The sequence below is a fragment of the Hemicordylus capensis genome, chromosome 3 (assembly GCF_027244095.1).
Source record: "Hemicordylus capensis ecotype Gifberg chromosome 3, rHemCap1.1.pri, whole genome shotgun sequence".
In the NCBI taxonomy this organism is placed as follows: Eukaryota; Metazoa; Chordata; class Lepidosauria; order Squamata; family Cordylidae; genus Hemicordylus; species Hemicordylus capensis.
This window is the reverse complement of record NC_069659.1, coordinates 338,025,560-338,051,658: the sequence shown is the minus strand read 5'-3', so window position 1 is coordinate 338,051,658 and position 26,099 is coordinate 338,025,560. Positions and strand designations below refer to the sequence as shown.

The 26,099-nt window shown below is 46.2% G+C and overlaps 1 protein-coding gene across 8 annotated transcripts in view; it reads left to right on the top strand.

The window, feature by feature from the left end:
- The window catches only part of NCEH1 (neutral cholesterol ester hydrolase 1), a 47,547-nt gene extending 23,270 nt beyond the window's left edge, over nt 1-24,277 (top strand). For all 8 annotated transcript variants that reach the window (XM_053310416.1, XM_053310420.1, XM_053310422.1 and 5 more), the window contains 4 exons: nt 3,614-3,842; nt 6,019-6,088; nt 14,695-14,866; nt 20,701-24,277. In XM_053310416.1, the coding sequence (XP_053166391.1) occupies nt 3,614-3,842; nt 6,019-6,088; nt 14,695-14,866; nt 20,701-21,318 (1,089 nt within the window). In that variant the 3' untranslated portion in view covers nt 21,319-24,277. The remainder of the gene's footprint in view (nt 1-3,613; nt 3,843-6,018; nt 6,089-14,694; nt 14,867-20,700) is intronic.
- Nucleotides 24,278-26,099: the final 1,822 nt, after the last annotated feature.

Below are 26,099 nucleotides of genomic sequence, written 5' to 3'. Positions count from 1 at the left end.
TTGGGTGAGCTTCAGTAATAGCTTATGTCATGCTGACTTATCTCTTAACCATGGTTAAGGCAAGATGGGGGGATACCCCTTAGGGACAAAGTGCACAGTCCCATGTTGTGCTTTCTTAATTATGATAAGAGGTCTGCACAAGCCTCAGGGAGATGGACTTTTCAAAGTTACTAAATGATTTTGGGCCAGTTCCTATTTCTTAGCTTACCATACCTCCACAAGGTATAGTGGACAATACAGGGAAAACTCTGTGTGCGTCATTTGAGCTTCTTGGAAGAAAGGGAGGATACAAATATAATTTAGTAGTGTAACTATTAGGAAGGCTTTTATTGGCCCAGACAGAGTTGGTATTGAGCAGAAAGTGTGTCTCATACTTTAGGCTACATTGATTAAGTGCCGTCAAGTCGGTGTCGACCACATAGATTCTCTCCAGGATGATCAGTCTTCAACTTGGCCTTTAAGGGGTCTCAGTGGTGCATTCATTGCTATTGTAATCGAGTCCATACACCTTGCTGCTGGTCGTCCTCTTCTTCTGTGCCCTAGAACAGTTGGTCTTGGAACCAACCAGAGAGAAGGCAACCTTGGACTTAATCCTGAGTGGCACCCAGGACCTGGTGCATGATGTCAGTGTCTTCGAACTTTTAGGGAACAGTGACCATAGTGCGATCAAATTCAGCAAACATGTGGGAGAGAATCACCAAAGAAGTCTAACAAAGACATTTTGAATTTCAAAAGAGGAAACTTCCCCAAAATGAGGAGTATGGTGAAGAGAAAGCTGAAAGGGAAAATCAAGAGAGTCACTTCATCCAGAATGCATGGGGTTTACTGAAAACCACAATACTAGAAGCCCAGTTAGATTGTATACCCAAAAGGAGGAAAGGTACCACTCAGTCCAGGAGGATGCCAGTCAAGGAAGCCATAAAAGGGAAGAAGACTTCCTTCCAAAATTGGAAGGCCTGTCCAAATGAAGAGAACAGAAAGGAACAAAAAATCTGGCAAAAGAAATGCAATGTGACAATAAGGGAGGCAAAAAGCGAGTTTGAGGAACATTTAGCTAAAAGCATCAAGGGGAATAACACAAACTTCTTTAAATACATCAGATGCAGGAAACCTGCCAGAGAGGCTGTTGGGCCATTGGATAATGAGGGAATGAAAGGGATTATTAAGGAGAATACGGACGTTGCAGAGAAGCTAAATGAGTTCTTTGCATCTGTCTTCATGGCAGAAGATACTGAGCATATACCTGTTCCTGAACCAGGCTTTTGGGGGATGGAGGCTAATGAAGTGAGTCAGATAGAAGTGACAAGAGATGATGATCTAAACTGTCTGGAAAAACTGAAAACTAGCAAATCACTAGGGGCAGATGACATCCAAGAGTCCTCAAAGAACTCAAATGTGAAATTGCCAACCTCCTTGCTAAAACATATAACTTATCCCTGCAATCAGGCTCTGTACCGGAGGACTGGAAAGTAGCAAATGTAAAACTGATTTACAAAAAGGGATCCAGGGGCAACCCGGGAAATTACAGGCTAGTTAGCTTAACATCCATTCCAGCAAATTGATGGAAAGCATCCTCAAGGAAGAACAGGCCCTGCTGGGAGTGAGCCAGCATGGCTTCCACAAAGGTAAATCTTGCCTCACCAACCTTTTGGACTTCTTTGAGGGTGTCAACGAGTGTGTGGATCAAGATGATCCAGTTGACATAGTCTACCTGGACTTCCAAAAAGCTTTTGACAAAGTTCCTCACCAAAGACTCCTGAGGAAACTTAGCAGTCATGGCATAAGGGGACAAGTACATGTGTGAATTACTAACTGGTTGAAGGACAGGAAACAGAGGGTAGGTATAAATGGAGAGTTTTCACATTGGAGAGGCGTAAGAAGTGGGGTCCCCCAGGGATCTGCACTAAGGCGGTGCTTTTTAATTTATTCATAAATGATCTAGAAGTAGGAGTACGCAGCAAGGTGGTGAAATTTGCAGATGATACCAAACTCTTTCGGGTAGAAATTGAATTAATAAAAATAATTAATTAATTAATAGTGAAATCCAAAAGGGTTTGTGAGGAGCTCCAAAAGGAGTGGGCAACAAAATGGGAAATGCGCTTCAGTGTTGGCAAGTGTAAAGTGATGCACATTGGGATGAAAAACCCCAACCAAGTATACGCTGATGCGATCTGAGCTGTTGGTTAATGACCAGGAAAGGGATCTTGGGGTCATGGTGGACAGATAATTGAAAGTGTGGACTCAATGTGTGGTAGCTGTGAGAAAGGCCAATTCCGTGCTAGGGATCATTAGGAAGGGGATTGAAAATGAAACTGCGAATATTATAATGCCCTTATACAAAACTATGGTGCGGTCACACCTGGAGAACTGTGTACAATTCTGGTCACCACATCTAAAAAAGGACATTGTAGAACTGGAGAAGGTGCAGAAGAGGGCAACCAAGATGATCAAGGGCCTAGAGCACCTTTCTTATGAGGCATGGCTACAACACCTGGGGCTATTTAGTTTAGAAAAAAGACGACTGCGGGGAGACATGATAGAGGTCTATAAAATCATGCACGGTGTGGAGAAAGTGGATAGAGAGAAATTCTTCTCCCTCTCACATAACACTAGAACCAGGGGTCATCCCATGAAATTGATTGCCAGGAAATTTAGGACCAGCAAACTGAAGTATTTTTTCCACACAACACATAATCCACTTGTGGAATTCTCTGCCACAAGATGTGGTGACAGCCAACAACCTGGAAGGCTTTAAGAGGGGTTTAGATAACTTCATTGACAAGAGGTCTATCAACGGCTACTAGTCGGAGGACTATAGACCATCTCCAGCCTCAAAGGCAGGATGCCTCTGAGTACGAGTTGCAGGGGAGTAACAGCAGGGGAGAAGGCATGCCCTCAACTCCTGCCTGTAGGCTTCCAGCGGCATCTGGTGGGCCACTGTGTGAAACAGGATGCTGGACTAGGTGGGCTGTTCTTATGTTCTCTTTCCTTCACCCTTTCCCAGCATTATGGACTCCTCAGGGGAACTAGGTTTTTGCATAATATGTCCGAAGTATGATAGTTTGAGCCTGGTCATTTGTGCCTCTAGTGACAATTCTGGATTGATTTGTTCTATGATCCGTTTGTTTGTTTTCCTGGCTGTCCATGGTATCCTCAAAAGTCTTCTACAGCACCAAAGTTCAACAGCATCCATGCTTTTTCTGTCTTGCTTCTTCAAAGCCCAGCTTTCGCATCCATAGAGTGTCACGGGGAAAACTATTGTCTAACTATTCTCATCATTGGAATTAGAATCCAAGGTTATATTACTTTTCTTTCTGTAGGAGAACTTGCCATTATTACAGGGTGTTTCTGTTCGAACACGTATGATCAGTCTTCGAGATGTTTATATTTTGGTTGTTGGGTGCTCTGATGATGAGGCAAGATAAAATTAATAATGACAGAGGAAATAAACCTACACACAAGGAAGTTCAGCATAGTGTGTTAACTTTTGCAGTGTGGCTTTTGGGAAGACACACTAACCAATGCATATTCTAATGTAAATAGCAGAATGTGTTTGGTTTTATAAATTTGTTTTATATCAACTTATTTTCCTCTTGACTTTTTCCCTCCCTAGTGCAACCTGGCTCATTCCCTGGGACTTGGCCATCACTTGAGAGTCTTGAACTTTATGATTGGTACATTTGACAAGCTGAATCCCCTATTCTCGGAGCATGCGAAGATAATGGATACTCTGTTCGATGGAGTGGAGGTCAGAGTGTATGAACCTCCTGCCAAGAAGGAGAAAAAGCTGAGGCGCAGTGTGGTTTACATCCATGGAGGAGGGTGGGCCTTGGCAAGTGCAAGTATGTGTCCAGTGGAGCTACGTTCTGTTTATCTATTAAAATATTGCTGGCTGCTAACAGAGCATGTGTATAGGCACAGAGTTTTTGCAAGCTCCTGTTAAGGGGGTGTGTGCATTTGGGGTGTTGGGAGGTAACACAAGATATGCCTAAAACTATTATTTGTGTGGGGGGGGAGAAAGAGCTCTCAAAGAAGCAGAGAGCTCATAACATTTTGCAGCCATGGAATACTCACACAAAGGTTCCAAAAGGAGGTGGTTCTCCTGTCAATCAACAGGGCACAGCCAATAACATTTGAAGTCTGGGGGGAGGCGGGGAGAGAAAGAATTGGGAGAAGATGGAGAGGGAGGGAGCAAGGAAAACCATGGGCAGTGGTTGACAGGTGGTGTTAACAGTTATTGTACACAAAACATAGGCTACATAAAGGAGAAAAAGGGGAATAAAATGCCCAAAACAAAGATATTTATGTCCTAAAAATAAAAAACCTCAAAAAAAAAATTATGAAAGCAACCAAATATACCAAACAAGAAAACGGTTTTAACAAGATCCTCGGCAGCCCCTACATCACCTTCCTGCTGGCCATCAGTGCCCTATTGTGTCCCTTCCTCACCAGTTTCAGATTTGATGTGGCGTTTTTGTTGTGGGTTATTTTCTAAAGAAAGCTCTATCACTATCCTATGAAGAGCTTGAAGGCTGATCTATGCAGTCCCAAATATCTCTGAGAACCACAATACTTATTTTTTAAAATTTCGTTCTTGGTTTTTTTTATGAAGGCTGCTATAGAAATATGCGACATAATAAAAAATTTAAAACTCAACATTTTGCATGATGGCACAGAGCTGTTGGCAGAACATCTCGGGATGCTCGTGGCAGCTGGAAAAAGTTCCACTGGGACAGCAGAAATTGCTGCAGACCCTATTTGTGTTCAGCTGGTTCACACATTAAGAACTGCCTGATCTGGGTCAGGTGGGGTAGCAAAGCATGTGCTTGAATAGGAGTTGCTGAACTAGCAAAGAGCTTGTGACAACTGAAGGCATCTATGTGTCTTGCAAGGGCCCACTCCTTTCTGGATCCTAAGGCAGCGCTCCTCTTGAGGAGGCACCCAAACATGTCTCCCCCTCCTCCCAGGTAGACCCATCAGGAGGGAGGCCTCTAGCCCAAGCTCAGCCCTGACTTGGCGTCGCCTTTGCTTCTGTTGACCTGGGGTGGTGGATGGGCCTTTAGGGAAGGGGCTGGAACCCCACCAGTGGGTGCCAGGTTGTCAGTGCTTCAGGACTCACTGGAGGGAGCAACTGGTTCTGGCTACTCTGGTTCTGACAGATCCAGGATAGACACCCCTTCATTTCAGATCCCTCGGGGTCAGTGTTCAGGCAGATCCTGACAAGAGCCCTGCTGGATCAGACCAAAGATCCTTCAAATACATCATCTTGTTTCCTTCAGTGACCAACCAGATGATTTCAGGAAGTCTGTTAGCAATAGCCCTTTCTGGCTGTTGACCTCAGCAACTAGTATTGGGTAGCATGCTGGCTCTGAACATGGAGGCTTCATGTAGCTATCATGGTTAATAGGTGTGGATAGACCACTTCTCCATGAACTTTAATCCCTTTTGAAGCCATCTAAGCTGGTAGCTAACACCACATTTTGTGGAGTGACTTCATCAGTTAATAATATCAATTGTGTGAAGAAATACCTTCTTTACACCCACAGCGAGTCAGTGGGTTGACCCACAAGTTCCAGTAGGATGAGAGAAGGAAGAAAATGCTTCAATTCTCTCTTCTCCACACTGCATAAGTTTCTGTTTTGGGTACACACTGAGGACAGGTTGGAACTACTTGCATGCGAACAATCCTGTGCATATTTACTCTAAGTCCCATTACATTCAATGGGGCTTACTCCCAGTAATTGTACATAGTATTACAGCTTTTGTCACTTCTTATCTCTTGAAATCATTAAAGGAAGCTTAGCTCAATCTACATGTACGTAATGAACTGTCCTGTAGCTGTTTTGTGAAGTCATGGCACCATTACAATGATTGGATTTTACTTTTTTCCACATTTGCATGAAGTCTTGTGTGTGAAGGTCTTTAAGACTTTAGGAAGCTAATGCGACCGCATATGTTGGGTGTCTTTAAAAATGTTGAAATGTTTTCCACCTAATCATTGGTCCTCTCTGATTCCAGGAGGGAGCTTCTATAACAATCTCTGCTTGACTATCGCCGAATCTCTGGATGCCATCATTGTCTCGATTGAGTGAGTAGATTGTGAGCAATCATGAAATCAATGGGGTTACCTTGGATTTAATGTTTTCCCTGTTGAAAACCATTGTGACTAAGAGGAACAGAATAAGTTACTTCTCAGTATTTCTTACTTAGGATGATACTATTGTTCTTATGCATGCTTTTACACTTTCAGTTTTATAGAGAGATCTCCCACAAAAGGCAGCTGTACTGCCATGTTGTTCCCAGATAACCTGTGTTGGTTCTGGGAGAGCAACTCCACATTCATTCATCCCAGAGACATCTGAATTGTCCGAACTGACACTTTCATGGTGGAAATTACCTTTCTGTATGTATAAGGAAGTGGTGGTGGTGGTGGTAGAATGCATTCTTTGCATGCAGAAGGTCCCTGTGTTCAATCTCCAGCCTCTCTGGTTAAATGAGTTTTGGACTTTAGCACTGGGAAAGACCTTGCATGATACCTTGAAGAGGTGCTGCTGGCCAGAATAGGCCAGGGGTTCTCAAACCTGACCACCACCACCTCCTCCTCAGATGTTGCTGGACTACAGCCCCCTTCATTCCCAGCCACAATGGCCAAAGGCACTGGAGAGACCATTGTGGCTGGGGATGATGGGAGTTGTAGTCCAGCAGCAACATCTGGAGACCCAGGTTTGAGAACCCCTGGAGTAGACAAGTGGTTTTCACATGTGACTATGTCTTCCTGGCCAATAGGGATAGCATAGAGAGTACCTGTGTCTCATTGCCACAAGGGTGCAGCAGTGTCTCATTTCACAAGGGCATAATTCTAATGTTATCGTCTACTGTGGCCTTTAAATCCTAGAAACTGAATGGCTACAAGGGGCTACAAGCTTTAATTGATTAATCAAACTACTACTAATACTTACAGTACCTCTTTTCAACACAAAAGTTCTCAAAACACCCTTTTAGTCACTTGAATAGGCCTTGGATCATTTAATTGGTGTCCGGTCTCCCATCTGCTTCAGTCACCTGTCCTCTAGTTGTCTCAGAGCTAAGAATAGGAAGCAGTGAGGCTTTGGGGCCTGTCTTCCCCATCCCTTTCAGGTTCACTGGATAGTCTGCTTGGCAGCAAAGCACAAATCACAAGGCTGATGCCTCTCTGGACACCTCAGCCCTTCTCCATAACAGCCACCTCATCATCTGCCCTCTCAGGCTTCAAGGGGGCCTGACAAGCTTTGCTGTCTTGGTGTGGGGAAGAACCCCCAACTCACAAGAGCTTCTCCTCTCACAAGATCCTTAGTGGCCAGCTCTTCCATGAGAGTGGCACCCACCATCCCAGGGGCAGGTATTTCACTCCCCGCCAGGACATTCTCCAGCAGCACTGTCACCTTCAACCCATCTAGGAAGCGGTGAAGCAAGCCCTTATACACCCAGATGGCCTCCCACTCCAGCTGATCCCATCACTAGGCAAGATTTTTTAAAGGGGGTATGACCGTTGTCAGGCAACATCTTAAGAGGCATTCCCACTTTCACTTTCCCATAGGAAAGAATTCTTCTTCTAAGATGGTGCCTGCTGCAATGTACACATGCACCATCTGAGAACAAAGCAAGTGGTTTTTTTTTTGCCCTTTAGAGCTCATTTAGTTACATGCATATGCTTTTCCCCCTTCAGACCTTTATTAGTTACAAGTGAATTTTAGCCCGTTGAAAAACGGGCGCTAGTAATGCTTTCGGCCCCCGCCGAACCGCCCTCCCAGCTGCCCGATCCCACCATTTGTACAGGAAAGAGGAGCTCGCCAGCAGAGCTCCTTTTTCTGCAAAGGCTCTTCTCAAACTGGCGCTTTGAGCGGAAAGGACGCCCTTTCCGCTCAAAGCGCCAGTTTGAGAAGAGCCTTTGCAGAAAGAGGAGCTCTGCTGGCGAGCTCCTCTTTCCTGTACAAATGGTGGGATCGGGCAGCTGGGAGGGCGGTTCGGCGGCGGCATTTTTCAGGGCCAATTTGGCCCTTAGTAATTTGGCGGGGGGACGGGAATGGTGGGATCGGGCCCCAAGGTTTCCCCCCCCCCGCCCGGCTTTACTGGCGGCGCCAGGCCTCGGCGGCGGCTCCGCCGCCACCTCGGCCAGCTTCCCCGCCGCCTCTTCCCCCGGCGCCTCTCTCCTTTATTTGCGGCGGCCGCTTCTGGCCCCGCCACCGCCTCACCCGCACTCCCGCCGCCAGTTGCCCTGTCACAGCCACCGCCACCTCTGGCCGTGGCCACGGCTGCGCCGCCGCCTCTCCCGCACTCTCCTCCTGGCGTAGGCGGCGGCCACTTCTCCTTCTCCCGGCCCCAACATGGCCGCCGGGTCCTGCCGTTCGTGCCTCCCTTGCCCTGTTCTGGGCATGCCCAGAACAGGCCAGGCACGAACGCACGCTTGGTGTCCCTCCACGGACGGACACCAAGCGTTTTATTAGAGAGGATATGCAAACTTATGGAGCTTTAAGCAGTTAATAGCGTAATCCTATGCATGTTTACTTGGAAGTAAGTCCAGGTGAGTTCAATAGGGCTTACTCCCAAATAAGTGGGACAAAGATTCATTTGATTGCCTTAAAGTTTCTTTAATTGAATGACCATTCTCTCTCTCTCCTAATTGCAAGGTAGATTGTCATAAGCATAGAGATGAGGAAATTCCAGTATATTGGGGGTCAGCTGAGATGTTCATCAGAACACCTACTAAAGAGTTGTGCTTCCAATTGGAAGTGCCTCCTTGTTTTCCTTTGAAAACGGACACTGGGGGCCTGATCTTGATTGAGATGATGGAGTGCTTTTCCCCTCATCCCATTTTCCTGCCAAACATTCTCCTCTCCATATATGTTACCTGCAAATAATTGCTGCTTTGGGGAAATTTTTGACTCGAAAAAGGCACAAGGGGAAAGATGTTCCCTCTGCACACATTACAGTCCCAATCAGGATCTGGGGTGGGGACCTTGTGTCTGTTTTTTGAGAGGGAAAGGGGGCGCTTTGGGTTGGAGTCATATCTCTTAACATGCATTCCAGTGAATGTCTAGTTTTATCCTAGTGTGTCTGTGTGTGGAGAGAAGAACACTGTTTAAGAAAAGTCCTGTTCAGACACTATGTTGTAGCTGCATTCAGCTATATCTGTACACTTGTACATGTTTTTGTGTGGGTGACTGTCTGTAACTGGGTTCATTTTCAAAGTGAGGCTTGATACAGGCCCCATGAAATGCAAGACAAGACACAAATAGGAAGTGTACTGCAGTACTTGTATTCAACATAAAGGTAAAGTGTGCCGTCAAATCGATTTTGACTCCTGGCGCCCACAGAGCCCTGTGGTTTTCTTTTGGTAGAATACAGGAGGGGTTTACCATTGCCTCCTCCCGCGCAGTATGAGATGATGGCTTTTCAGCATCTTCCTATATCGCTGCTGCCGGAACGCCTTAGAGGGAACAGTGTGCCCAATAGAGTACCAGTGGGAATTTGAACCAGCAACCTTCTGCTTGTTAGTCAAGCATTTCCCTGCTGTGCCACTTAAGGTGACTAACATGTGAATATCTGTACTTGTGTACACTGTACAGACAGTACGAGCGTTGGCCATAATATGTGGACAGGGCTATTGTTCACACATTTTCCTATCTTCCAGAATTTTGGAGCTGCTTAAGCAGAAGTTAGTTGGAACAGTCATGCACAGATCACAGAAGCAAAACAGTTAACAAGCAAAAATGGCATTTGAAAGCATTTGAAGAGTTGTTAAAAACGAAGTGCAAATAATAACAGAGTACTTTATACAAGTGATCATTTCCCTTCTAGCCCCTTCTTCCACTCTTTTCCCCTCTCCACACAGAGTTGTTGACTAGGACTTGCTTCTTGTCACAATGATGAAGTATTCTTTTCCCACACCTTTCTGTGATAACATCACCCACCCCCATGGGATCCAGTGACAAACTAACAACCCATTATAATGATGCCTGATCACCTCCTAGAAAAAATCCCAGAAGGAGAGCCAGTTGCCAGACTCTGTCCCTCAAGAATCCATCTCCTTCCATTATCTCCCCATACTTGTTTCCAGACACACATTTTTAGACATTAATATTTGTTGCACTGTTGGCAAACAGGTCTTTCATTTTCCCAAAACACTTGATGAGAGTAAATCTGAGAATAAATCTTGCTATCTGACAGTGGAATTGTCACTTGGATAGAGTTGTCACACTTCCTGCCCACTAGTTTCTAGGTCCTATCTGGCCTACCTTTCTAGTAGTAGTAGTAAGTTTATTGCGGTCACAGACCAGATTAACTATTAATAACATTAATAAGAAAATTCAGAAATTTCAAAGTTTACAAAATCACAAACTGTTCAAATTGTGAGAGAGTCAGCATGGTATAGTGGCTAGAGTGCTGGACTAGGACCGGGGAGGCCCGGGTTCAAATCCCCATTCAGCCATGAAACTAGCTGGGTGACTCTGGGCCAGTCACTGTCTCTCAGCCTAACCTACTTCACAGAGTTGTTGTGAGGAGAAACCTAAGTATGTAGTACACCGCTCTGGGCTCCTTGGAGGGAGAGTGGGATATAAAATGTAAAAAAATAAATTTTTAAAAAATTACTAATACAGTCTTTACAGAGCATCGACACCACGAAACAGAACTTTGCCACATTATCTGAAATTGCAGGTTTGAAATTGGTCAGCATAATTTCCAAATAAAATTGGTCTGTGTGACCAGGATAAATGGCTAAAATAGGAGCAATAAATTTGGTGCGAGCATCCTTATAAAACTGACAATAAAGAATAACATGGGTGATAGACTCTATAACCCCTGAGCCACAGGGACAACAGCGTTGATCTTAAGGAAGTTGTTTGAATTTACCATCAAGTACTGCCGAGGGGAGAACGTTCAATCACACGAGGGTCAAAAATCTCCTAAATTTTGGTACCAAGATCTGGTCTAAATATTCAGCTGGTTTACAGTTAAAAGTTTGAGAACCTAAGTATATTCCCTTGGGCAGCTGTGCGGACTCCTCCCGCAAATCTCTATCTCGGAGCCGTTGCTTCACAAAGCAATGCGCCTGCTCTAATCCTTGCCCCATAAGAGCTTCTTGAGACGTGCCCAAGTGATGCAATTTTAACTTCAGAGCTGATTTCTATTTGGAAACGAAACTGTCTGATAACACTAAAGGGGACCTGCCTTTCTAATGAACATTATTAGATAATAATAAATAAAGCACAGATAGAGCACTGGTACCCTTAAGGCAGGGGTTCTCAATCTAACGAAGAATAGTCATCTAGGATTTGAACTAAGGTTGTTGATCTCTGCTACATGTTGGGCTGGTATAGTGCCAAACCAACATCCCCTGGTGGCGCAGTGGTAAAACTGCCTCCCTGTAACCAGAAGGTTACAAGTTCGATCCTGACCAGGGGCTCAAGGTTGACTCAGCCTTCCATCCTTCCGAGGTCGGTAAAATGAGTACCCAGAATGTTGGGGGCAATATGCGAAAATCATTGTAAACCGCTTAGAGAGCTCTGGCTATAGAGCGGTATATAAATGTAAGTGCTATTGCTATTGCTATTGCTATCACCAAAACTTTCTGGGTTCTTAGGACTGGAAATTGGGAGCATGTGTGCCTCTGGATTAGCAGTAGCGATATGCAGAATTGATTAGATGGTGAACCAGGTTGACTCAACTGCAAATTGCAATTAAATTGCTGGTTTGAACTGCAATCAAATTGCTGGTTTCGACTGGCCCAGCCAGTCGTTCAACCAAACTGATTCACATACCCATAATTCGGACCAAACCATGCCAAAGCTCCATGCACACCATTTATTAGCAGATGTCATGGGAATTGTGAGAACTGGTCCGTTGTCTATTCAGTAGAATAGGACAAAGTGTTGAGTAATGTCTAAGTACCTTTTCTGCAACAACAGCAGATTTGCAATCAATGGTAACAGGGGCGTCGCAAGGTTGGAGTGGGCCCAGAGACAAGATTTTAAAATGGGCCCCCCTCACTGAAGCTCAGCTCATGAAGTAAAGGAATCTTAAATGAGGCTGAATAGTGGTAACGAAAAGCATATATATATATATATACACACACACACACACACACACACACACACACACTCTCTCTCTCTCTCTCTCTTTCTCTCTCTCTCTCTCTCTCGGACGATGCAAGTCATTTAATGGTACTAGAGAAAGACGTGCACTTCTGGTAGCTCCAGGTCTTAACACATCAGTTTTGGAGAATGAATACAACTGAAGAGAGGAGAGCTGGTCTTGTGGTAGCAAGCATGACTTGTCCCTATAGCTAAGCAGGGTCTGCCCTGGTTGCATATGAATGGGAGACTGGAAGTGTGAGCACTGCAAGATATTCCCCTCAGGAGATGAAGCTGCTCTGGGAAGAGCAGAAGGTTTCAAGTTCCCTCCCTGGCTTCTCCAAGAGAGGGCTGAGAGAGATTCCTGCCTGCAACCTTGGAGAAGCCACTGCCAGTCTGTGAAGACAATACTGAGCTAGATAGACCAATGGTCTGACTCAGTATATGGCAGCTTCCTATGTTCCTATGAAGGAAGCCCGGGCGGGTGTGAGGCTAGGGGAGTCAGTCATGTGACTTGCCTCTGGGGCCCCCCAAGGCAGTGGGCCCCCAGACAACTGTCTCCCCTTGCCCTATTATAGTTACGCCCCTGCATGGTAATCCTTTTAAGCATCTTGAGAGGAGGAGCCCATGTATGTGTGTAGAAATTTTTTCATTTTCTGGAGAGGATGATAAGGGTTTGCTTCAGCTTGATTTGCTTTAATGCAACTGACGCCATCTACTGGCTTTATGTTTGAATGACATTTTATACCCAATACTATTTCTATTGTTTCTCTCTCTTCTTTGTTCTGCAAAGAACAAACAAATTATAACCAAGTGAGCTCCATAAATAGTTGGCACCTTTTGGCCCAAGAAAGTTGGAGAGCTTTTATTGGGCTGGTATTATAATTGTTTTGCCAAATTTTTATGCATTTTAGTTTATTTAGTTTATTACATTTATATCCCGCTCTTCCTCCGAGGAGCTCAGAGCAGTGTACATGGTTATTTTTATCTTCACAACAACCCTGTGAGGTAGTTTATTAGTTTGATTTCTATACTGCCTGTCATAAAATTCATCCCAAGGCAGTTTACAAAAATTAAAATACAAGAAGACTCTAATAAAATCGCATCAAAACATTAAAATCAGTTAAAACAATAAAAGCATAAACACCAAAAAGCAACAACCATAAAAAAGCAGAAGAACTGAGAAACTTGGTGGCCACTAAGGGGTAAAACCCTGAACAAATAAAAAAGATCTTTAGTTGTTTCTTAAAAGGAGCCGCAGATGTCAAAGAGCAGACACTCACTGAGAGAGCATTCCAGAGCCTGGGGGAAACAGAGAAGACTCTGCCCTGTATGCCCCTCAGTTTAGCATCTCTTAATGTGAGCATGCAGAGCAAAGCCCCCTCTGATGACCTTGTTGGGCGGGCAGAAACCCTTGGGAGCAGCTGGTCCTCCAGAGATCCAGGGCCCAAACCGTTAACGGGCTTTAAAGGTAATAAGCCACACCTTTAATTGGATCAGGAAACAAATTGGCAGCCAGTGCAGCTCTTTTAAAATAGGCGTAATAATGTATCCTCCGAGCAAGCATTTCCATAAAGAACTCCGGCAGCTGCATTCTGCACTAACTGAAGCTTCCGAATTCAGTTGGTGCAGAATGGCAAATCTAGTTTTCTTATTTTTCACAATATGCAGTGGCAGTGCCAGATTAAGATATACTGAGGCCCTATGCAATGTCAAGGTTGAAAGATCCCATAACATTGCAAAATGGGTTGGAAGTCCCACACTCACTAGCATGCCACTCACTCACTCCTTCGCAGCACTGCTCAGGGTTACAGCAACGCTTATCTGAAAAGGCAAACGCTGCCTGTATCTGTGCTGGCAGGCATTATTCTAAACCAGACCCTGGTCTAATAAAATCTATATATTTAATTCTCTAAGGCATACTCGTGGCTAATCCCATGTGTGGCAGCTCTCATGAGAGTTCAGAAAACTGCCAGATAGCCATGGGACAGGTGGGAGAAAGGAAAATGGCAGCTATGGCTGGCCAGAAAGCGGGAGGGGGTGATGAGAAAGGGGTGGGTGGGAAAAGAAGCCAGCACCCGGCCGGCCAGCCAGAAATGGGGGGAGGGTGGCGGGAGGAAGAAGAAGCCCAGCGGGGGCGGGGGAGCCGGCACCTGGCCGGCCAGAAAGCAGCGGAGGGGTGGACAAGAAAAAGGCAGTGTGTGGACCGGCGGGGGAAGAAAAAGGAGGCGGATGGGTGAGCTGACCAGAGGTACAGATGCTCTGCGCCTGGCCCAGCTACTTTCGATATAGTTTACATTTATTTCTGCACAGATTTATACATCGAATATGATAAATAATTGTGCAGCCATATAAGTATTTTTTGGTCTTACCAGAATGATAATGTCTATTTTAGAGTCTTTCCCCCCTTTCTCCTTTACTTTTGAACCAATTATGTAAAAACCGAAAATTTAGTCATTTGTGTGTGGGGGGGGATAGTCGGAGACCTTTCATAATGTGAGGCCCTAAGCTGCAGCTTACTTTGCTTGTGCCTAAATCTGGCACTGTGTGGCTTCTCTTATGGAAATTGCTCTCTTCTCTGCAGGTACAGACTGGTGCCAAACTTCCATTTCCCTGTGCAGTTTGAGGATGTTTTACGTGCCACGAAGCACTTCATGCGTCCCGAAGTCCTAGCTCAGTATTCTGTTGATCCCAGCAGAGTTGCTATTTCCGGTGACAGCGCAGGAGGCAACTTAGCTGCTGCTGTGTGCCAAGAGGTAAGGACTGCTTTTTGGATGCAGGCAGTGCATCCTTGTGATGACCCCCTTGGCGACTGTTTTTAGAAGGCTATAGGGGGTGTGATTTGGCTAAAATTGGGGATGGGGGTGAGGCTGGCGGATATAAGAGGCCTTGTGCCTCTCCTCCCCATAATTCAGGCATTAGAAATGGGTATAATATGCATAGATCAGGGATTCTTAACCTTGGGTCCCCAGATGTTGTTGGACTTCAACTACCACAATCCCCAGCCCCATTGACCTTTGGTTGGGGATTATGGGAGTTGAAATCCAACAACATCTGGGAACCCAAGGTTGAGAATCCCTGGCACAGATCTATCCTAAAGGCTGAAGAACTTCAAAAGAACTTTGCTTCAGTGAAGCAAAACAATAAAACTATTATGAACTCCACAAATCCCCTAGTAATTGCATCTCAACATAACCCCTTTTTTCTAAATATTATACTTTCTCACCAAGAACCCGCAGGTTATCCTTTCTTTTTTCGCAAATGAAAGCGGGGGGTAAGGGGATTTAAAGAGGTGTGGGCTTTCTAGCAAGACACTCACAGAGACTGTTTCTGGACTGCCAAGTGCTTTTCCAGGTGCGGGGTGGGAGGACTGGAGAATTTTTAAAGGATCCCTGGATCGCACAGGTATGAGGCGGCAGCTGAAATGCTCCCTCGCCGTTCTTCCCTCCAAAGGAAGCAGCAGCCGTCTCACCAGTTTTCCTCTTGGCAAGCAGCAAGTACGGGAAGTAGAGTTTACAGTCCCTAGCAGAGGAATGTGCAGGGAGCAACTGGGTGCAGGCTTTCTAATTGGCTTTGAACAAGGAAGCTACAGAACTCTGAGTTCTAATCGTGTTTAGCACAGCAAATGTGCAATTTATTAGTTCAGACATACAAATTATTATCCTCTCTAATAAAACGCTTGGTGTCCGTCCGTGGACGGACACCAAGCGTGTGTCCGTGCCTCCCTGCCCTGTTCTGCGCCTGCGCAAAGCGCAGGCCCAGAACAGGGCAAGGGAGACACGCTCGCCGGCACCGGCAGCCATCTTGGGCGGCCAGAAGTGGCCGCCCCGAAGAAGCCGGAGAGGTGGCGGCGGGGGAAAGTGACCGAGGCGGCGGAGGCCGGGGGCGGAGCGAAGGCCATGTAACTTTAAAAAAAAAATTGCTCCCGCCGCCGACCGCCCACCCTCCCTCCCAGCTGCCGAGTCCCCCTTACCCTGGCCGACTGCTGTCGGCCGAAGACTGCCCTCAATTTAAGAGGCAGAGAGGAGCTCGCAAGCAGAGCTCCTCTCTGTGCAAAGCCTCTTGCCGAACTGCCGCTTTGGGCGCTTGCGTCCCTTGCGCCCAAAGCGGCAGTTCGGCAAGAGGCTTTGCACAGAGAGGAGCTCTGCTTGCGAGCTCCTCTCTGCCTCTTAAATTGAGGGCTGTCTACGGCTGACAGGAGTCGGCCAGGGTAAGGGGGACTCGGCAGCTGGGAGGGAGGGTGGGCGGTCGGCGGTGACCGCCGCGGGAGCAATTTTTATTTCAAAGTTACATGGCCTCCGCTCCGCCCCCGGTCCCGGCCTCCATCTCCCCAGCCTGGCGGGGGCAAGTGCCTGGGCCGATTTGGCCCTTAAAGGGGGGGGCGTACGGCGGAGGGAGGGGTAATGGCGGCGGGGGGCCAGGAGCGCCATTACTAGCGCCCATTATTCAACGGGCCAAAATTCACTTGTTAATAATAATGGCTGTCCTCAGTGTGGAGGCACAACATGCAAAGCACCTCCATAGTGTTTAGTAATTTATAGTCAAAGGTGCACCTAGGTAATTTTGGAGCCTAGACCTAAAGGCCTTTGGAGGTGCCCCTACCCCCGCTGCAAATTAAGCATCATCCCCCTACGCGCACACACACACACACCCCGTAATACACACAGTATTTTTAACACATGGGTTCTTGAGGGCACCATCAGCAACTGAACTCACAAGAATGTAATAGTATTTAAAAGGCACAGAGATCACACCACTCGGGACAGACTAAAGAGGATTTGGGAGGCCCGAGGGGGCGTGGTGTCCCTGGACCTTTGCCCAGAAGTCCAGGAGTAAGAGCACCTCTGTTCAGAGTCGCACTGTGCACCAGTGTTCCCTCTAAGGCGTGCGCATGTGTGTGTGCCCACATTTTTTATGATGTCAGCTCACTTAAGCTCAGATCCCACTCAGGTGGTATCAGGAAGGCCTACTCTGAATACATGTGCACACACACTGCCTTGCTACTGCCACCCAGAAGAAAACACATACCATACACAGATGAAAAAAATTGGAGAGGACATTGCTGCACACAGGGAGAAGAATGATTTTTGCCAGTTCTTCCTTACCCTGGAAGTGCTCCCTGTGACCAGAAGTAGGTCCCCAAGGGCTGCATGATCCTCAGTTACTTATTTCTGGGTCTCAGGGAGCACTTCCAAGGGGGAGGGAGATTTAGTAACATTTGTTGCCCCCTGTGCTCAGTGCAACACCGCATTAGTAAATATTATGGAGGCACTTGTCATGCTGCTCCTCTGAACCATGAGTGAGGATGTCCACCACTAACATTACTTAGATAAATATTCTGCCCTTCCTCCAAGTAACTCAGGTCAGTGTACATGGACTCCCTCCCCTTATCCTTCCAATAGCCCTGTGACTGTAATTTTTAAGGAACTGAGAACCCTCTGCTAGACATTCTTGTCCCTTCCCAGGGTCTATTAATGAGGCCTGAAAATGGTTTAATTTGTGGTGTAGATGCACCCAGATGCACTGGAGGAGTGGGCAACAAAGTGGCATATGCGGTTCAGTGTTGGCAAGTGTCAAGTGATGCACATTGGGACAAAAAACCCCAACCAAGTATACGCTGATGGGATCTGAACTGTCGGTGACTGACCAGGAGAGGGTGTAGTGATTAGAGTGCTGGACTAGGACCAGGGAGACCCGAGTTCAAATCCCCATTCAGCCATAAAACTAGCTGGGTGACTCTGGGCAAGTCACTTCTCTCTCAGCCTAACCTACTTCACAGGGTTGTTGTGAGGAGAAACCCAAGCATGTAGTACACCGCTCTGGGCTCCTTGGAGGAAGAGCAGGATATAAATGTTAAAAAAAAAATAATAATCTTGGGGTTGTGGTGGACAGCTCCTTGAAAGTGTCGATTCAATGTGCGGCAGCTGTGAAAAAGGCCAATTCCATGCTAGGGATCATTAGGAAGGGGATTAAAAATAAAACGGCTAATATTATAATGCCCTTATACAAAACTATGGTGCGACCGCACTTGGAGTACTGCGTACAATTCTGGTCACCACATCTAAAAAAGGACATTGTAGAACTGAAAAAGGTGCAAAAGAGGGCAACCAAGATGATCAGGGGCCTAGAGCACCTTTCTTATGAGGCAAGGCTACAACACCTAGGGCTTTTTAGTTTAGAAAAAAGACTGCGGGGAGACATAAGAGGTCTATAAAATCATGCATAGTGGATAGAGAGAAATTCTTCTTCCTCTCCCATAACACTAGAACCAGGGGTCATCCCATGTAATTGATTGCTGGGAAATCTAGGACCAACAAACGGAAGTATTTTTTCACACAATGCATAATCAACTTGTGGAATTCTCTACCACAAGATGTGGTGACAGCCCAACTACCAGGATGGCTTTAAGAAGGGTTTGGATAACTTCATGGAGGAGAGGTCTATCAACGGCTACTAGTCGGAGGGCTGTGGGCCACCTTCAGCCTCAAAGGCAGGGTGCCTCTGAGTACCAGTTGCAGGGGAGTAACAGCAGGAGAGAGGGCATGCCCTCAACTCCTGCCTGTCGCTTCCAGCAGCATCTGGTGGGCCACTGTGTGAAACATGATGCTGGACTAGATGGGCCTTGGGCCTGATCCAGCAGGGCTGTTCTTACGTTCTTTAGTTGTGGGGATCCAGATGTCTTGCCCCCTGCCCAAGAAAGCAATGACATTCAGGAGAGCTCATCTAGTCCTTTTTGCAACAAGGTATTTAAAGTGGCAAACACCACACTCCTTCCAGGCCCCATGATTTCATGACCCTTCTCTCTGCCACTTTTATTGCCAAGGCTGTGCTCTCCCTCCCTCTATAGCCCAAAAGCAAACAGCTCCCATCACCTTGCAATCCATCTTGAAGGTCAGTAATTGGCAGAAAGGTAGGATATAAATGTTCTTAATAAGACATGAACCACTAGTAAAGTGCACCAATTTAAAAACATTTCTTTGCAGACATCATCTCTTTATTTCGGTCAGCGACCAGCATGGCTTTGCAGACAAAGATGCTGCTTAACGTCTGCTCTGCACCTTTGACATTCGTAATCTATATTGCAGCACTTCTGACTCCGCCCTCGGTGCCTGGAGTGGGCCAATAAGTGCAGTTTCCAGTACACTGCCACTCCTCTGCCATCAAATGGGAATGTCTGGCTTGTAGAGCCCTAAATGCCCCATCAGACCAAGGTTTCTCAAACCTGAGCCCCCCAGATGTTGTTGGACTACAACTCCCATCTTTGGCCATTGACCATTGTGGCTGGGGATGGTGGGAATTGTAATCCAGCAGCCTTTGGGGACCCTAGTTTGAGATTCCCTGCATTAAAACCTTGTACTCAAGTGTCTCTATTTATTAACAATAGTGGCACACCTGAGGAAGGTTTCTAAATGGGTCTTGAGTGGCACTGAGTAAAACATTACCCTCTCCTTCCAGGTCATTGGTGAGGATCATTGAGAGAAGAGAACCTCTTAGGCTGTGGTTACAGACCTAGGAATGCTTACCTTGAATACAATGAGGCTTTCTTTAGCGTAAACATACATAAGTGCCACTCACCCAAGAAGTTCTATAAAAATTCCAAATAATTTACAATAAACAATTAAGACTACTTGTAATTGCATCTCAACATAATCTCTCTTTGAAAGAGGTTTTTCCTGTAACAGAGACTAGAAGGCGGAGAAAACAAAACAATCTTGTCTTGAGCCCTATTCAAACATTATATTGTATGTCTGCACACCCAGACATGTTTTTGTGTGACTTGGTGCATGTGTGTTCATTTTACACAGTGGATGCAGGCCCCCTCAAATGTAGGGTACAGAAAGGAAGTGTACTACTGAATGTGCATCAAACATAATGTGAGAACGTAGCCTTTTTGCTTTCTTTTTTTGACACCCATGAGGGCAGTTCACAGCTGCTGAATGAGGGAGGAAGCAAAGTCCTCTGGCCCCGCTGCTTCTTTGCGCACAAGCACAGATGGTAGGGATGTGCACGAACTGAGGTTCATGCACTGGTTTGGCACCAAACTGGTTTGGACTAGTTCTGGATCGGTTTGGCAGGGAGGGGAGCAGTGAGCAGGACCTTTAAAAGAAGAAGAGAGAAAGTCCTTACCTGCTCGCTGCCGCCACATACAGCTGCATGTAGCAGAGAGCAGGTAAGGACTTGCTCGCCTCCTTTTTTAAAGGTCCCGCTCACCGCTCCCCTCCCTACGGCACCGAACCAGTGCACAAACTTGGTTCATGCACATCCCTAACAGTCAGTGCCTCCAACCTTGGTTTTAATTAACAGCCAACTGGCACACAGGAGCATGCAGAGCTCCAAAATTGGGGTAGGAGGTTTCTCGTACCCTACTGATTATGATTGTGTGATCTGCTTTGTCGTTGAATTCAGGAGTCCTCAAGTTCCGTTGTTCTCAAACATGAGTCCCCAGTTGTTGTTGGCCTACACCTCCCATCATCCCCAGCTGCAATGGCTAAGGGACCCAAGCTTGAGAACCCCTGGTTTAGTTAGTACTCTGCAACATCTGAATTGCTCCCAACATCTGAATTGTATCCGTTTGTCTGTCTTTCTACAGATTAGTCAAGAGGAGAATGTGACCACCAGGTTTAAACTGCAGGCTTTGATTTACCCAGTTCTTCAGCCATTTGATTTTAATACTCCCTCCTACCAGCAGAATGAGGTCACGCCTGTCCTTCCACGCTTTGTCATGGTGAAGTTCTGGATAGACTATTTCAATGGAAACTATGATTTTGCCCAGTCCATGGTGGTCAACAATCATACGTCTCTTGACGTAAGTCAGGCCAGTTCTTTCAGGGAGCTGGTGGACTGGACTTTCCTCCTGCCTTCGAGATTCAGAAAGAGCTACAAGCCTGTCATTCCCACACTGGGGAAGGCGGAAATCGTCCAGGAGATCCCTGCATTACTAGATGTCCGTGCAGCACCGTTGCTCGCCGAGAAAGGGGTTCTCCACCTACAGCCGAAGACTTACATCCTGACGTGTGAGATCGATGTTCTGAGAGATGATGGGTTAATGTATGCCAAGCGGCTAGAGAAGGCAGGGGTGGAGGTGACTGTGGACCACTTTGAAGACTGTTTTCATGGCTGCATGATCTTTACCATTTGGCCCACCAGTTTCTCCGCAGGACTTCGCACTAGAGACAGCTATATCAAATGGCTCGATGAAAATCTGTGAAGAGAGAGCCCTTTTTGCAAAATCAAAAACTGCAGTTGGTTTAAAATCATGTGTACTCCTTATGCAATCTTGTGCCATTTGTTTAAGATGCCATCGGAGAGCTTCTGTTACAGCATAGCGTGTACCATTCCTGTCTCCTTTTGGTTTGCTCAGGTTGTCCGTTGCTATATCGTGGGGGAAACTCAGCACAGTCTTGAACCCTGGTCCTAAATGCAGTACAAGGAAGTAAGGCAGGGATGCACAACTCCATCTGTTGCTGGACTACTACAACTCCCATCATTCACAGCCACAGGGGCTGATAATCAGGGATGATGGGAGTTGTAGTCCAACAACAGCTGGAGAGCTGAGGTTGTGCAGCCCTGAAGGAAGGCCTTGTCTGCTATGCAGCAGAGGTGTTAGAATGCTGCCACAGATTGTGCCACTTGAGAATGCAGGGGGAGAGTGCCATTTCTCACACTCTCTTTTAAAATCCCTGCAAGTAGAACATTGAGACATTGGTCAGAAAAAAAACATTCCCTGTCTTCTCCCTACAAGCAGAAAACTAGCACAACATGAGGTTTCCTTTATACAAGATAACATTCAAAAATGAAATTTCCCCCCCTCCACAATCTAAAGTGGTCCAGTCTATTCTGCTACTTAATTCTGCTGCATATGTAGACCTGTCCTTCGTTCCATTCAAATCCATGGGACATGCAGCCCAAGTAAGTGTGTGTGTGTGTGTGTGAGAGAGAGAGAGAGAGAGAGAGAGCGCTTGGACGTAAGTCCCACTGTGACCAATGGAATTTATTTCTGCAGTCTTTAACCACACTAATTAGAGCAGGGGTTCTCAGACTTGGGTCCCTAGAAGTTGTTGGACTGCAACTGGCCAAGGCCATTGTGGCTGGGGATGATGGCAGTTGCAGTGCTACCATCATTTGGGGACCCAGGTCTGAGAACCCGTGTACTAGAGAGTCAGCCCTGTTAAACACAGTGGCCAAGATGACATGGGGCTGCTGTGGATTCATAAGACCTCCTTGATGCTGTTCAGGATGAGCAGTTGCACAAGCAGCACTGCCACAGTTATTGCTGTTGCGGCAAGTGGGAATAGCTGCAGTAGCACTGCTTGCACATCCGCTCATGCTGAACAACACTGAGGCTGCCTTATGAGTCTACAGCAGCCCCAGTGCGGTGGACATCATCACCGACATGCTGCACATCATGTTGACCACCAAGACTTATTACCAAGTACAGCTGCATGCGACTGCACGGTGCATTTAGGACTAGGGTATCCTGACAACTAATCTTTGACATCAACCAATGTACTAACTGTTGCCATTCCAAACTTGTCATCATTTGTTCTGAATGTCTAATGTCGACTAAAATCTCAGCCTACCTTTTTTGCACAATGGCTAACCCATGGCTCTGGGAAGCCCACCAATAGGATATGAGGGCCACAGCTCTCTCTCCCTGCTGCTTAGCAATGATTACTCAGATGCATTCTTCCTCTGAACCTGAGCAGTAGCATGTAACCCTCATGACTAGTAGCCACTAGTACGGCTGTCCTCTGTAATTGTATCCAATTCCCTTCTGAAGCCATGTAAGCTAGTGACTACTACCATAGCTCGTGGCTGTGAGGCCATACATTCATTATGTGCTTTACGAAGAAGCACTTCCTTTTATCTGTCCTGAGTTCATAGACAGACAGGACGAGATTCAGCCAGCCGCTGAGTGCCTGTGTTGGGCTCAGGGGAACAAAAGTTATGTAGGCCTGATATCAATGGAGAACTGATATCAATGGAGAACCCATACAGAATGTAAACAGTTTCAGTCTCTGCTTCTGAACTAGCTGGCATTGCACAATCTCTTTCTTGCCTTTCAAACAAACGGTTGCTGTAGAGTTGGTGGTCGTAAGCCATTTCTTCTCCCAAGATCAACACAAGAGGTTTCATGGTAGGAGACAGGAGCCTCTCCTAGTAAACGGCCAGATGATGTATAAAGGGCCTTCTTTCTCATGCAAGAATCATGGGGTGAGACTCGAGGGATGTATCTAGCTCTTCACCTGTACCTTGTCCTTCATTCTTTGTATTGGTGTTTAAAACTTGATACTAGTGGAAAAGGTTGAGCTCTTCATTCACACAACAAATGGCTGCAACTCTTGGGCTCTTACCCTACAAGAGAGGCTCCTTGCAAACACACAAGGATCAGGACACATTAGAAGCCCACCTATACTTTGTTAAATTCACTAGGATTGCAATCTTAGGTCCACTTATGAGAATAAGTCCCACTGAAATCTGGATCATCTGAGTATAAGATGAGATTGCTGCTTAATAATTTAATTTAATTAATTCAATTTAATTGTTAATCTTACATGATTGCTACTTTATTCTTGCATCTGAAAATATTTACTTTGTAAGAATATAAGTGTGACTACTAGCATCATCCAGGAAAGATTGTGCCCCAAGTACCTGGCATTGAGGAAATGCTGTCTTTATGTAGTGCATCTGGATTTCCTTTTTGCATCCCCCCCCCACAATTCGTCAAGAACATAAAACGCACAGTATAAGTGGACTTCCACTTGGCCATGTCTGCTCAATGTTGCCTTCCTCTGGCAAGGGAAGAGGTCTTCCAGTGTTTAGTTAACAGGTGTGAAACAAGTGTGTTGTGAAGCAAAGACTCAGTAAACTTATCAAATAAGTTAGTTTCTGACTGGTCTCACTTTGTAACTAATCTTTTATTTTAAAGACACAACACTGATTTTCCTTTGGACCTTGACTCCATTTCATGACTATATTTGGATTATCAAGTTCAGTATCCCACCTTTGTGTGGGAATATATGGCAAAAACTGTCACCTTTCGGATGTTTGCCTTGCAATAAGTTAAGATTACACTATGCTTTGCAATAGTTGTGTAAAAACATTCAGGCGCCCTCATTATTGCCTGGCCAATTAGGCAAAAAATAAAAATCTGCCCACTATTCTCATACATGATCTATCTTTCCACATTTGCTGTGCTGTTTTACTCAAGAATTGATGGCTTTTGCTCTGCCAGGATAATTGAGACTATGGCTTTAGGCATCCCCTAATCTCTGTGGTTCCCTTGTAAGTTGTTCCTCAAGTAGCCCCCTGAAATCTGTTTTCCAACAGATAAAGCCATCCTTCCTGCCAGGGGTATCATTGGGGGTAGACCATGGGCCTTATAGCCCCAAATCTCATCAGCCACCACCTTCTCAGTTGTGGGGTAGGCACACTCTGCTACTCCAGCAACAATGATCACTTCTCATCTCTAGCCCGATTCAGACAGATGTACAGATACCTGTACACGTTTGTGTGAATGACTATACCTGTGTTCATTTTAAAAGTGAACTTGGATACAGGCCCTTTGAATGCATGGTACAGGAAATGCCCTGCTGTACCTGCATTCAGCGTAACATGTGAATGACTTGACTGTGCCTGCTGTGTATACGTGTACGAGTGTTGAACATAACATGTGGATGGGTCTTCTGTCTCTTCCCAAAAGGTGCTGTGCTGGGGACAAAACATATACTTTAGTCCTCAATATAGCACTTGTCTCCTCTAGTTTCCCTTTGGGAAGGAGTAGGATGTAATTATTCTTGGGCGTGGCGGGGCCCTTTGGGAAGGAGTAGGATGTAATTATTCTTGGGGGTGGCGGGGAGGGTGTGTGTGTGCACATAATTGGATTCATCAAAGGGGGAGTTGTGGGCCTGGGACCCAGATTTTTAAAGTGCCTAGCCACACCCCAGTTTCTTACTGTGCTACTGAGATAGACAGGATGAGCAAGCGGGCAGAGGCTGTGGACTGTATGTGCAGTCTCTTTCCAAATGCAAATGTGTTGTGGGTGTTCAAAGCTCCTGCAGTGGTTACAGCTTCTCGCACACAGTCCACATGGTTCTGTCCTATTCTATAGATACTTAGAATTAGTCATGACAAAGGGTGGATACACAGATGCTGGCCTGCAGGTGGCACTGTGGAAACGCATGCTCAGTGTGTGACCAGAGCATGGAAGCATGGGAACTGCGGTTTGGGCACAATAAAGGTGCTGCAATCAAGTGGGCTGTGTGCGCAAGACGGTGACTACTGCAGGAGCTTTAAGAAGCCTGCAATAAACTCATGTCTGGGAAAGCTCTGGGTGAGGAGGCTACTCTTGCCTGAGCTGCTGCTTCACCTCACTTGCATGCCCAAACTCTGTGGGCAACATAGTCCAGTGGGTCTAGTACTTCCTATGATAGAAGTGAGAAAGCATGCACAGTGCTTTCTACCAGTGGAAGAAGTGAGAAAGCATGCACAGTAAAGTAAAGTGTGCCGTCGAGTTGGTGTCAACTCCTAGTTATCACAGAGCCCTGTGGTTGTCTTTGGTAGAAATCAGGAGGGGTTTACCATTGCCTCCTCCCGTGCAGTATGAGGTGATGTCTTTCAGGATCTTCCTATACCGCTGCTGCCTGATATAGGTGTTTCCCATAGTTTGGGAAACATACCAGCGGGGATTCGAACCGGCAACCTCTGGCTTGCTAGTCAAGTCATTTCCCCGCTGCGCCATTGGGTGGCTAGCATGCACAGTAAGTTACCTTATATTGTCTCAGATCATTGGTCTATCCAGATCAGTACTGACTTCACTAACTGGCAGCAGCTCTCCGAGGTTTCAGGCAGGCGTCTTTCCCAGCTTTACCTGGAGATACTGCCAAGGATTGAACCTGGGACCTTCTGCACTACAAGTATGCAGATGCTCTTCCACTGAGCTATGGCCGCATCCCCTAAGGCAGTGGTTCCCAAACTGCCAGCCCCCAG